Source organism: Bacillus rossius, chromosome 3, assembly GCF_032445375.1.
Source record: "Bacillus rossius redtenbacheri isolate Brsri chromosome 3, Brsri_v3, whole genome shotgun sequence".
In the NCBI taxonomy this organism is placed as follows: Eukaryota; Metazoa; Arthropoda; class Insecta; order Phasmatodea; family Bacillidae; genus Bacillus; species Bacillus rossius.
In genome coordinates this window covers 60,257,179-60,270,091 of record NC_086332.1, presented here as the reverse complement: position 1 = coordinate 60,270,091, position 12,913 = coordinate 60,257,179, and the positions used below count along the sequence as shown (strand labels likewise).

The following is a 12,913-nucleotide window of genomic DNA, read 5'->3' as shown; positions in this document are numbered from 1 at the left end:
ATTTTAGCTCTGATGGAGTGAATGAGTGGGGTAAAGAAAGCACCCTGAAAAGTACCTACTGGTTCAAATCAATCCCCACCGTATTTCCTAGTGATGTAAAAATAAAAATGTAATCGTTTTAGAATCTGTATCGGCAGATATTCAATAAATTCTGGATTTCTGATGTAATTGTTTGCAACAGATACTTAAAAAACAGACACACATGAGAGAGAAAAAAATCACAATCTCATTCGCCTAGGTGTCATTGTTATAGTCCTTTATGCATATTTTACTACACTTTTTCTGTAATTTCAGGCTATACTTGAATGTTGTGTTGTGTATTGTGCTCTGCACAAATTTTATGCAGAAAAAAACATTTCTTGTCATCTACCAAAAACCCTTTTAAAAATTAACTGTATTAAGGTACTGCGTACTTATTACTTTCAAATATTGAATTTCTGGAGATGAGCACTGTGATTATTTACAAAAAGATTTGATTCAGTTTTATATTGGTTATCGGATCTTTTAAAGAAATGTATAGGTAATTGGATCAGTACCATTTTTTATCCATATCCTTAATCACTATTTACCACTTGAGATAAGTTTAGAGTCATAATAGGACCATCGACCATCATGGCCTCTGCACAATAGATAGGCTAGAAAGCTAGCAAAGCAAATTCATAAGTAAGGGAATATTACTTTTCACTGGGATAGTCACATATTAAAAATTTCTATGTTTTCTAGCACATCATGATCAAACTACAAAAACTACACATCCCTCCCTACTCCTTGCCTGACCAAATGAACAAAACAATAAATTTAAATATGTATAGAGTCTCTAATTTATTAATACATTTCACTAATTTTTAGCCAACTTAATACCTAAATTTCTACTTTGCCTTGGCTAAGTTTATCAAGAAAAACCATTTAACAAACCAAATGACCCATTAGAAAAAAAATCTGAACTAAATTAATTTTTACTGTCTTTACTTTCAACCTGCAGATTTTTGTTTTCAGAATCTGTGAGTCACTAAACATGAAACATTATAATATCATTACAGTCAAACCTCTATCTATCGTTTTTCAGGGGACCAACAAAAAAATTCAGTACATGCGGACATTCAATAGATGTGAACTTCACTCTAAGAATTTTAAAAAAATATTTCAACCTCAAAATTAGTGTCAGAAATATATCAGTTACTTGTCATTAAAGTTAAATCAGTTGAAAAATAAATAAAAATGGAAGTATTTTACTTAATTTAATTTACACTTGCAAAAAAAAAAACATACGCACTATAAATCTACATGGAAATTAAAGTCTTTTTCAATATCCTGAAGTCTGAAATAGGTATGTTTACTCATGTCATAAAATGTAGAGCTGTACTGAAGAAGCCGATTTTGCCAATATTTAGTTGAATCGGCATTTCTGCCGACTTCAGATACGCTTGTTAATTTTCGGCCGATATTACTGAAAAACGAGAGAGACTGCCATAACCTAAAAATCCACGATTACCCTTTTCACTTTTCGTAGTAGTACTGCATTCTTTCAGATCGCATTATTTCTTCGCAACATGTGCCAAACGTACATATAAAAATTTAACATCCTATTTTTCAATAAGTTCTTTAATTTTAATATGTCATAAATAAATACATTACCGTCACGGTAAATACACATCTCGGTTGTTACAGTAACTGTAGTGCAAATGTGGTAGCTATCATGCTTCTGTGGTAATTATGGTATCGACAAAGAATCTTTAGTTATTTTTATGGTAATTATCTTAGGATAACAATTGGGTTTGTACTGTAGTTATGGTACATCATCCATAATTCTTCGTAAGTTGTTGTTCATTTGTCTTTTCTTCATATTTACGTGCTCCATTACTTGGCTGCAGATTTAAGGTGATTTTAATTTTGCCGGGACCGTAGAGAGTATACGATAAACACGCACAATCGATACATGCGAGTTCGATAGATAGAGGTTTGACTGTATATAGTTGTCAAAACTGGCAAAGGTGTGACTCGCTCGTTAGAAAGTATAGAATTTATCGTTCCTGAAGTGCATACACTATTTATAGGCTACTTAATTTTGTGTTTCAATTTTGAGAAGAAAGTGGACCAGAAAATGGAACACACATTGTCAAGAAGGCACCTGGCAGCAATCCAGGTGTGACAAGACTGGTCCCCAGAGCAGCATGGCTACATTTCCATATTCCAGCCTTACACCAAAGATGGTGTGTCTAGTATTTAATCTCATTAGAATCTTTATAGAGATATCTAACTGTACTCACCAAGAGTGGAAAGATGAAGGAACACTTGAGCCAAGCTGGTGCACGCCATTAGTGAGCTCTCCCATCGTTCCATCGCTGACCAATCGTAATTATCGTTAACTTCATCAGGAGCTGTATAAACAATATTGTACAAAATATTATCTTGCAGAGTAAGCTACAATTCATTGTAGATAAATAATTGTTTAGCAAAGAGCCTGTACCTCTAAACCACATATTCATAAATTCTTATATATAGTAAAACTTTGTTAAGAAATTTCTCAAGTAGGGGTGAAGGTAAGGGATTCGAAGTAGGGGAACCAACATTTAAAGTAGTGATGAACCTATTTTCCAGTATCAGTTATCAGTCACACAACTTTAAAGATGCTAGGAAGATAAAACAACCACGTCTCAGGTTACTAACACGTAAGAAACATGACACTGGTGTTGCTGGTACTTCTCTGTCTGCTTCCTGTCTTACTTAATTACTAGAATGCTGAGAGAGAGATTGTCTTTCTCTCTCTCTCCCACCTCCCTCCGCTGTTTGAATGGCTGAAGGAAACTAAGTCAGGCCTTGGTTACCTTGCACCGTACAACCTGCATGGCCCTAGATGTTCTGAGGGCCGAGTAAAATTTTTCACTACATACTTTTCAACAATTCATTTCACATTGTATTAAGGATCCTAAAGATGTTTGCTGTAATAAATTGTAATTAAGTCTATGTTTTTGCAGATTAATTTGTAGTCCACATGCGTTCATTGTTGGTGCAAAGGAAGCGGAGTGCTGGTCAGTCTGGCCGCGTGGCTTCGGGTACAATCGGAATACGCGAATATAGCCAAGCTCTTGAATTTCAGTGTAAGAAGTGGACCAAAGGCAATGGATCGCAGCATTTAAGAACTGAGCGAAGAAAGAATGTTGTCTCAAAAATTAAGTGTGTCCATTTGAAAACTAGCAAATCTAATCTAATTATGCATTTGAATAACATATTCAGAATCTAACTAAAAAGGAATTTTATCCCTCCTGAAAGTCGGAGAAGCAGCAGTTCCCTTGATTCCATGGAATATTTGCCCTTGTTCTCAAGGTATTTACATTTACAATTATTAACAGGGACAAAAGGGTAAAATTGTACATATATATGGGTCATTCTCATTGAAAGGGATTATTTTCAAGCTAAAAATTTTTTAAACTAAATTTATTTTAAAATTCATGAAATATATTTATAAATGATCACATCAGATTTCTCACATTAATAAAGCAAATGGTCAAGATGACTCCATTAAATTAATGAAGTAAAAAGTATTTAAAAAATTGAACTGTCCACGGAGGAGACATCAGTGTCCACGGAGGAGATTTTTAAGAAAACTTGTGGTCAAGACTAATATAATGGCGAGGAAAAAAACATTTATTTGTGCAAGAAGAAACATTTAATTAATACTTAACTTAAGAAACTAAGACTTAACTTTAAAAAGGCAAAATATTTTAATTAAACTGCCTTCTTACATACCAATCATATCTGTTTTTAACTTTCCATGTTGAAATAAACTTCACAGATTAACAAATATCCCCTAACATACATGATCATAATGGGATACATCATCATTGAATACATACTGATCCCGATTATTTACGTACAATTGGGTAACTTAAAATACTCTCAATATCACTTCCCTCTACAACAGCTATGTCGTCAGCATCTGGAAAAACAAATTTACATCTGCCAGATTTTCTCATGAATCTAACTGTAAATTCATTTAACCACTTGTCTTCAGAAACTATTACACTTCTTGTATTTGTCAATACTTCTTTGAAGTAGCCTATTTTTTTTCGTTCATACATTTCATTTCTTTCAGCATCTTCTTCCTCTGTTTCGTTGCCCTTTTTCTACCACTTTCAACCCTACTAGTGTTCTTACTCTTAATGTTTTCAGTACCTGGACTGTTCTTAAGTTCTGAAATATTTGTACATTGTTGTGGAATATTTTCTTTTGCAAACTCTTCTGAAATTGTTCTCTTTTCTTTTGCTTGGCAATATTTTCTTGCTTTTTCTTTCCATACTTTTCTGGTAGCTCTTTGTTCTCTGCTATTCATTTCAGTGATGTTTTTTATTTTAAGACTTTCCTTTCCTTCTGCGTTTCTTTAGCGTGCAGTTCTGGAAAGTCTCGTATTTTTTGTCTTGCCTTTCTCATACTTAATTTCTTTTGCTCCCGTCTTTTTATTTTATTTTATCAGAACCAGGTTTTTTCTTTTTTAAATTGTCCATTTTTCCTGTAAACAACTACAAATAATGTAAAATGTACATTATGGCTTTATTTTTAGTTTCAAAGCTACATAACAACCTTACAAATAGCTGCATGATATTCTGAGTTAGGCACCGTAGAACGTTAACTTGAATCAGGTGGAGACACGCGAGACATTAATTTATATATATTAGTTTTTATGTCGAAGGAACTGAACATTGAAAACAAAGTTGCGGAATGTTTTGAGAGAAAAAATTGCCTACAAATTGACCATGTTTTACAGTAACATTTTTTATATCTTGTATTTTTTTTTTACACAAATTGTACTTAAGTCTGCATTGCAGCTAGTGAAAGTGAGAAAAACTTGGGATCTCCTCCCAATGCATTTTTATGGTGAGGAGACCTCAAGATTTTCTCTCTTCAGCTCTCCAATCCAGCCTAATTCTGGCTGACTTTTAAATCAAACAGAATGAGTTATTTTTTAATACAGTATTTGTGAGAAGATCTAGGTGCATTACAAATTCACAACCAAAATGTTTTCCTTTTTTAAAAATAAACTGATACCCTTACGCTTACAAGTATGTGTTTATTGACGTGTTAATGTAATTAATAAAAACAAATGCTACAAAAAAGTTTAAATTTTTTGTCAAATAATAGGCCTTTGTATATTTTTGTCTCTTCCGTTGACAATGTGTTCCTCTCCGTGGACAGCAAGTGTCCACGGAGGAGATGTCCACGGAGGATACAAAAAGTCATAAATTTTATTTCTTAGCTATTAATTTTAAGGTTAGAAAACTTAGTAAACAGTTGGTAAAATTCAACCAAAAAATAACTTGCCAAGTGAAGACAACTATGAAAAATGTCACGGAGGAGACACATTCATCTCAACACAAAACATTCATCAAACTTTACTGAATGATCTTCACACAATGGTCACATTTACTATTCAAACAGCAGTGATATCACAAAATGTCTACTTTTGACATTCCATTTTCCTTAAAACGAAAGATATTTTAGCACTGAGTGGTAATTTTTTTTTTACTTTAAGTTGTGTCCACGGAGGAGATGCGCAGTCTGAAGGACAAAATGTAAACAATTTTAAGAAATGTTCTGCTTCATTGTTCATTGATGCTTTTGAGTAGAATTTATAACAGTAATATCTAATTAATTTTAACAATAATACATTTATTATTTAAAATTAAAATATACTTGAAACAACAGTAAATGTTAACTAAAATGTCTTGGGGGACAGTCCACGGAGGTAGACAGAGCTATACTGTGAACCAGTTATCTATCATAAATAAAATTTTATATTTTTTTGGCTGGACATAGAAATGTCACTCTAATTTTACTTGTTATATTAAGTTAATACCAATATGTAGAAAACATTTTATTAATTTTAAAATGTTAAGGGACATCAAATACCGTATTTACTCGTGTATAGCGCGCCCTCGTGTATAGCGTGCACCACGATTTTTGCAACTAATTCCAAAGAAAAAAAAATTGAAATTTTTTTTTTCCCATAAATAAATTTTACTAACATTTTGTGGTACCTGATTATTTAAATTGATGTGTGGTGATGCGTCACGAAAATACTTAAACTCTGCTGTGTAGACGGAAGATAATCAAGCGCTGTATCGTCACAACTGGTACATGGGAGGGAGGGAGGGAGGGAGGGAGGGAGGGAGGGAGGGAGGGAGGGAGGGAGGGAGGGAGGGAGGGAGGGAGGGAGGGAGGCAGGCTTGCCGCGCTACGTTGCTAAGCTGGCGCGGAGAACTAGATGACTCACCGGTCGCTGCTGGGACGAGGAATAGAGGAAGCGAAGAAGGTGACCGGGGGGGGGGGGGGGGGGGGGGGAACTGGTGACAACATTCTCTCTCTCTCTCTCTCTCTCTCTCTCTCTCTCTCTCTCTCTCTCTTTACTAGCTTCTGAGCTGGCTTTCTGTAAAGGGGGGAGGTCTAATAATAAACAAGAGACCATGATGTGCGAGCTTGCTCGCGCGCGCGTGTGTGTGTGTGTGTGTGTGTGTGTGTGTGTGTGTGTGTGTGTGTGTGCTGTGAGCGTGTGTGTGCGCGAGAGACCAGGTTGTGTGTGTGTGTGTGTGTGTGTGTGTGTGTGAAACAGAGGCCTTGTTGCTTGTGCGTATGTGTGGGGTCTGGACAGAAACATCACCCGTCACCCGGCAGTTAACGACTTCCACTCCTCCCCGCCTCCCCCCACCAAACTTTTTTTTTCCGTGTATAGCGCGCATCCTTATTTTTTTCCTTTACTTGATGGGAAAAAAGGGCGCGCTATACACGAGTATATACGGTAATCCCTTTCAATGAGAATGACCCATATAGATAAAGTGCTAAATTTATTAAACCTATCATGCAGGACATTTTCTTAATAGGGCTTTACTGTAGTTCACCAACTCACAGTCCTATAATAAGAATTACTTTATGTATTAATGATTCATGAAAAATAAATTGACTAAGATAACTTTAGCTACCCAGCTACCCATTTAAGTTTTTAAATTATTCATATGATAAAATTAATAAAGACACATTTCCTACATGCATATTTGCATCAATTAGTACAGATTTTTTCATTCCTTCATCAACTTTATATTCCAAACTATCAAGACGAAAAAAAAAAAGAAAAAAAGGCGCACAAAATACAAATGGTACACACTTGCATAAAATAAATGGCCACGCAGAATAAGGTCACTGCCTCTCATTGGCCGATATCTAAATTCAACACAAAAGTCGCAAAGAAGAAGGCATTACTTCAGTAATTATAGATTGTACTACAAAAAATAAAAAATATTATCGAGCACATAGCAGCAGGTAACGCCACTCACATCTCACAAAAATATTTTTTCTCTTGTGGCTGGTTTAACACATTTAAAATAAAATTATATAAATTTACAAAGAGGGTTATAAATTCCCACTTTTAGATGTATTTACTGACTAAACTATTTTGTTGCCTAATTTTAAAATAGTCAAACCCTCAATGTCACCCCCATGTCAAGTGTACAAGAAAAGGATACACAACCAGGAAGATGATGGACTAGTGAAACTATCAATTCTACAATCTATGGATAAGAAGTGTAGAACAAGAGGAGAATGGACTTGAAAGAAACAACTGATTCTACAATATATGAGAGAGAAGTACATATAAAACAAGGAGAAAGACTAAAGAAACAATTGATTCTATGGTGATGATAAAAAGTGTAAAACATAGAATAGAACAGGCCTGCCGTTTTCACGGATTTTATCCGTTTTCACTGATATTTGAAGCTTAAAACGGACTAACGGATAAACGACGACATTCACGGATATTTACGACGCTTCGCCGATTTTTCATATTTGAATTTCGTACGTGTAAATATTTACATTCAACTACCTATTTGAAGTTGTCAAACCATACAAGCATCCAACAAGTAAAGCAAACATTCACATTAGGTGTAGCGCCATGGAACTTCCAATCGTTTAACCACAAACCAAAAACATATACTCCCACATATCGTTTCATAAAGTACAATATCTATGGTTTCGGGGAAAATGTTTTTTGTTTGTTGAGTTAAACGCTAAGAAGTGTCATGGCGTCAGTAAACATTGGTATTTTTGCCATTACAATGTTTTAGGTGCGAAATTTGTTTACAAACTTCATACGTGATTTAAATAGTAGTTTTGGTGTTAGCTGATTGTGATGGAGAAAAAATGAAAGGCTTCGCCGGACAGGTCACTTTATAAACAGCGTTATCGTAAAGAATGGGAGCAAGAATTGAAATGGTTTAGGCGTGGCAAAACGGAATTTTCCGCCGTTTGTTCGACTTGCAACTCGGAACTGAACGTGACAAAGGGCGGCTTGAAGACGTACGTTTATGCAAAAAACCAACGAGCTGCTGATCAGAGTTGTTCTTTGACGTTTTGTAACCAAACCAAACAAAATAATTGATGCGGAACTGTTATGGGCGAACTTCGTTTGTGAAAACAATTTATCTGTGAAACTCAGTGATAATTTCACGAAACTTGTCCCGCAAATGTTTCCAGATAGTGAAATCGCAAGAAACTTTCATTGTTCTCGCAATAAAACTAGCCAGATAATTATTCAATCTTTGGGTACATCAGCTGCAGATTGTTACTTATGCAATGAAAACACAATTTTTCATACTGATGATTGATGAATCAACTGACAGTCACTAGGCAGGTTGTAGTGTTAGGAAGGTTCTTTCCATCTGAGATTGTTGAAACTCATCTGTACAAAGTAATGGCTTTGAGTGGTGCTGCAACTGGAGAAAATCTGCTGTGGAAAGAGTTTTCAGCAATCTCAAAATGGTTAAAACTGTTCACAGATCGTCAATGGAATCACCAATGTTAAATGCGCTGTTGCATTGCACAATGAGAACATCTGCAGGTCTGGCTTTCAAGTCCACAGACGAGATGCGGAAAAGAGCACAGAACATGAAAAAGTAGCTAGTTAATGATGTGAAATACATTTGTTTTTTTAAACTTGTAAATAACTTCAGTTGTATGGATGTATTTATAGTTTGTAAATAAAAGCACCAAAGCCTATACTGAAGAGAAATTTTTAAATTACTTTTCATTTTATTGTGATACCAACTATTAGTTTTGTAATGTAAGTGGCAAATCTTAAACATTTTTTACATTCATATGATTTTTTTTTAAATTATGTTTTGGAATGCAATGTATATTTAAAATTACTGCGAAAAATAAATTGTCAATTACGGCTATAAATTTTACAGGATTTTTAAATGCTGTAAAGAGGGTTTAGGAACCTAATTTGGTGGCAGGCCTGGCATTAAGTGTCACAGTATGAAATTAATGGGATAACATGTTTTCCACTGCTTTGTAAACTTGCAAAGGCAAGCAATACTTATCCTTCCACACAGCAATGCAGGGGTGGAAAGGTATTTAGTAAGCTCAACCTTATCAAGACAGGACACAGGTCATATCTTGAATTGCCAATGCTAAATGCTTTGTTGTATATCTCTTCTAGGAAGAATATGGCAGAATTCACGTATATTATGATCGAGTAATTTTCATAAAAATTGCATATTTTTTTGTATTTTTTAATGTACAGGATTTTACAGGATATTTTGTATTGAAAACAAGGATATTACAGGATATTTCATATTTCAATCAAGGATATTGTTTTCAAAGTGGTGGCAGCCCTGGAATATAATGAACTATTTAAAAAATTAATTTTGTTTTCAAAATTTAAAAATAGGTACTAGTAGTTGTAGTTCAGTACTAAAAATTATTTTTCCCTCTCTTTCAAATAGTTAGTTATATGAACCATTTTTTTTTGTTTAAAAAATAAACCACATGCCATGTATATCTAGTGTAGGAACACAACAGGACGAAACGTTCGTGCACACTTGACTTCATCCTGTTAAATTTCCATCGCATGTTGAAAACTAAAATTTCCCCCTTAATGCACCTAGAGAAATAACTTCAAAAAAATTCTCTTTGATGTACAGTAATCCGAATGTAAGATCACCTTGATTTAGATAATTTAAAATGACTATAAAACTGGTGGAATTTTTACTTTGGACATGCATACATTAAAAGTAGGCAATGTTTACTTTTGATTCCTAACATGAAATTTCATAACTGTTGAATTTACACACATGCACAGAGACAAGAGAGCCAGATAGGAGGAGAGAGAAAGAGGAAGTGTGTGAAAGAAAGAGAAACAGCAAATAAGAAAAAAAGAAAAATAGGATGGTAAAAAGTAGGAAAAAAGGAAAAGGAGAAAGACAGAAACAGAGAATTTAGAAAGAAAGAGAAAAATAGAGTGAGAGAGAGAAAACTGGAGAATGAAAGAGAAAATAAAAAGCTGTTGCTCTGATTGTCTCAAAAAATATAGAAATATATTTCACAGTTCAATATATTCCTTCCCTACATGTCTTTACTGAATGTAAATAAGAACTTACGAAATAAGTAGCATTCATTTTATTCCACGATTAATGAAAAGTATATGGATACATATTCATACTTGAAAGTAAAAGTAATACTTAAAAAACTATTTTTAAGGTATTAAAGTAAAATTAAAGACAACGCTCATACAATGGCCATGAATTCTACTTTATGCAAATTAAAGATGCCAAACACCAAAACTTACCCAGAGGTTTCTGCAGGTACTTGGGGTCCATGGCCTGCGCCACTTGCAGCAAAGCACTGGCTAAGTTTTTGACAACAGGTCTTTGGCTCACCGAGTACTGGTGGTTCAACAAACGCACTCCGTCTTCGGAGCTCGGTGTGTTGGGTCGGCTTTCACTACCTACACGACAAAAAACGAACGCTTGTGCATCTTACACACACACACACACACACACACACACACACCACACCACATTTAGGTTGTGTAGTTGTCAATCCCAAAACTATACATTATTATTATTATTATTGTATATAGTAAAAAATGTATTTACAAATAACACACACAATTAATCTAAAAAACAGACCAATCATTATACCCACCCCTCGAAGTAATGACCTAATTTGTTCCAGGAAAACAGAGCGCCATTTTTCTTGTTAATCAAAATAATTTGTTTTACAATCACGTAAGTGTTCTTGCTGACAAGACATTTTAGGTAATCAGTAGGGATGGGGCGAATCCTGATTTCCTCGAATCCAAATCCTAACTCGAATCCTCGACTGGAATTGCCGAATCTCGAACCCAAACCCGAATCTTTTAATAGATGATGTCCACATATCTAATGTAAGTGAGATGTATTCTGCTTGCACTAAAAGTCCCTTGACTTTATCACATGTAGATTGGTACATTTCTGGTATAAGTGTATATAAAGACAACAATTTTTTCTTGAGAAATTTCAGTTTTAGTACAGATTAGCAGTTAGGATTTTTTCTATAAATAAGCTAGAGGTCTGCGAGCCTAAGAATTTTACTTCGAGCCGAGCTCGAGCTTTTGTGGTACAGTTACACTTTTGGGAAATTATTTTTATCTTAAACTTAATATCATGTTTGAATAAAGTATTAAAATGAAGTGGGCTTATTAATTTTGGGTAACTATTTACAGAGTGTGTTTACATTTTGCACTGCTAGAAAAAAAATAACATTTTTTTCCATTGAATCTTACCTGTTTCCATTGGTTCATTAGTAACTGATATCCAACTAACATAACCAAGTATATGTTTGTGTAAATGTAACATATCTTTGGAAAAATTTCACCCTTGTCAATTTTTCTGGAGTCCTTACTGAGCTTCAACAAACTTAGCACCAAAAATCATGTTGTTTGAAAAGTACATTCACATTGTTTCAACATTTCCACTTTTCAGCACAATAATTCTGAGAGAGATTGTCACAGAGTATTAAATTCTATTCTTTAATCTATCATTCAGAACAATAATTTGTTCTGCACGTTCAGGAGTTAAATTAGCTCTACGATTGGAGATAGTGTTTCCACGTTTCCAGCAAAAGAGAAGTGTCTCTCGCTGGCAACCTGCTTGGCTGGAATGCTTTAGTAAAATTGCTTAACCTCAAAATTAGTGTCATAAATATCTGTAACTGGTCATTAAAGTTTAATCAATTGAAAGTAATAAAAATAAAAACATTTTACTTCATTCAATTTACACTTGCAAAAAAAACATATACACAATAAACCTACATGGAAATTAAAGTCTTTTTCAATATCCTGAAGTCTGAAATATGTTTACTCATGTCATTAAATGTAGACCTGTATTGAAGAAGCCGATTTTGCCAATATTTAGTTTAATCGGCATTTCTGCCGACTTCCGATACAGTACGCTCGTTAATTTTCGGCCGATATTACTGAAAAACGAAAGAGACTGCCATAACCTAAAAATCCACGAGTACCATTTTCACTTTTCGTAGTAGTACTGCATTCTTTCAGATCGCATTATTTCTTAGTAACATGTGCCAACCGTACATAACAAAGTTTAACATCTTTTTTTTTTTAACAATGTTCTTTAATTTAATATGTCATAAATAAATAATACATTACTATCACGGTAAATATACATCTCAGTTGTTACGGTAACTATAGTGCAAATATGGTAGCTATCATGCTTCTGTAGTAATTATGGTATTCTACAAAGAATCTTTAGTTCTTTTTATGGTAATTATCTTAAAATAACTATTGGGTTTGTACTGTAGTTATGGTACATCATCCATATTTCTTCGTATGTTGTTGTTCATTTGTCTTTTCTTCATATTAAAGCGCTCTTCACAATGGCGCGGCGCGGCGCGATCTGGCGACGCGATGAAGCGATAGCTCGCGATCTAACGCGAAGTCGCTGGCTGTACACTTCACAATGGCGCGACGCAGCGCGATACGACTGGCGAAAAAAAAAAAAAAAAAAAAATGGAAACAGCCTGCTATCTGCCGGCGACATCTGATAACATATAAGTAAATACAAACAAACTTTGTGGATGTATTTTA

At 34.4% G+C, this 12,913-nt stretch overlaps 1 protein-coding gene across 2 annotated transcripts in view; it reads right to left on the bottom strand.

The window, feature by feature from the left end:
- LOC134530761 (bromodomain adjacent to zinc finger domain protein 1A) overlaps positions 1–12,913 on the bottom strand; it is a 158,831-nt gene that overhangs the window by 68,746 nt on the left and 77,172 nt on the right. For both annotated transcript variants that reach the window (XM_063365909.1, XM_063365910.1), the window contains exons 17-18: positions 10,613–10,771; positions 2,268–2,378 (exon numbers count right to left, since the gene is read on the bottom strand). In XM_063365909.1, the coding sequence (XP_063221979.1) occupies positions 2,268–2,378; positions 10,613–10,771 (270 nt within the window). The remainder of the gene's footprint in view (positions 1–2,267; positions 2,379–10,612; positions 10,772–12,913) is intronic.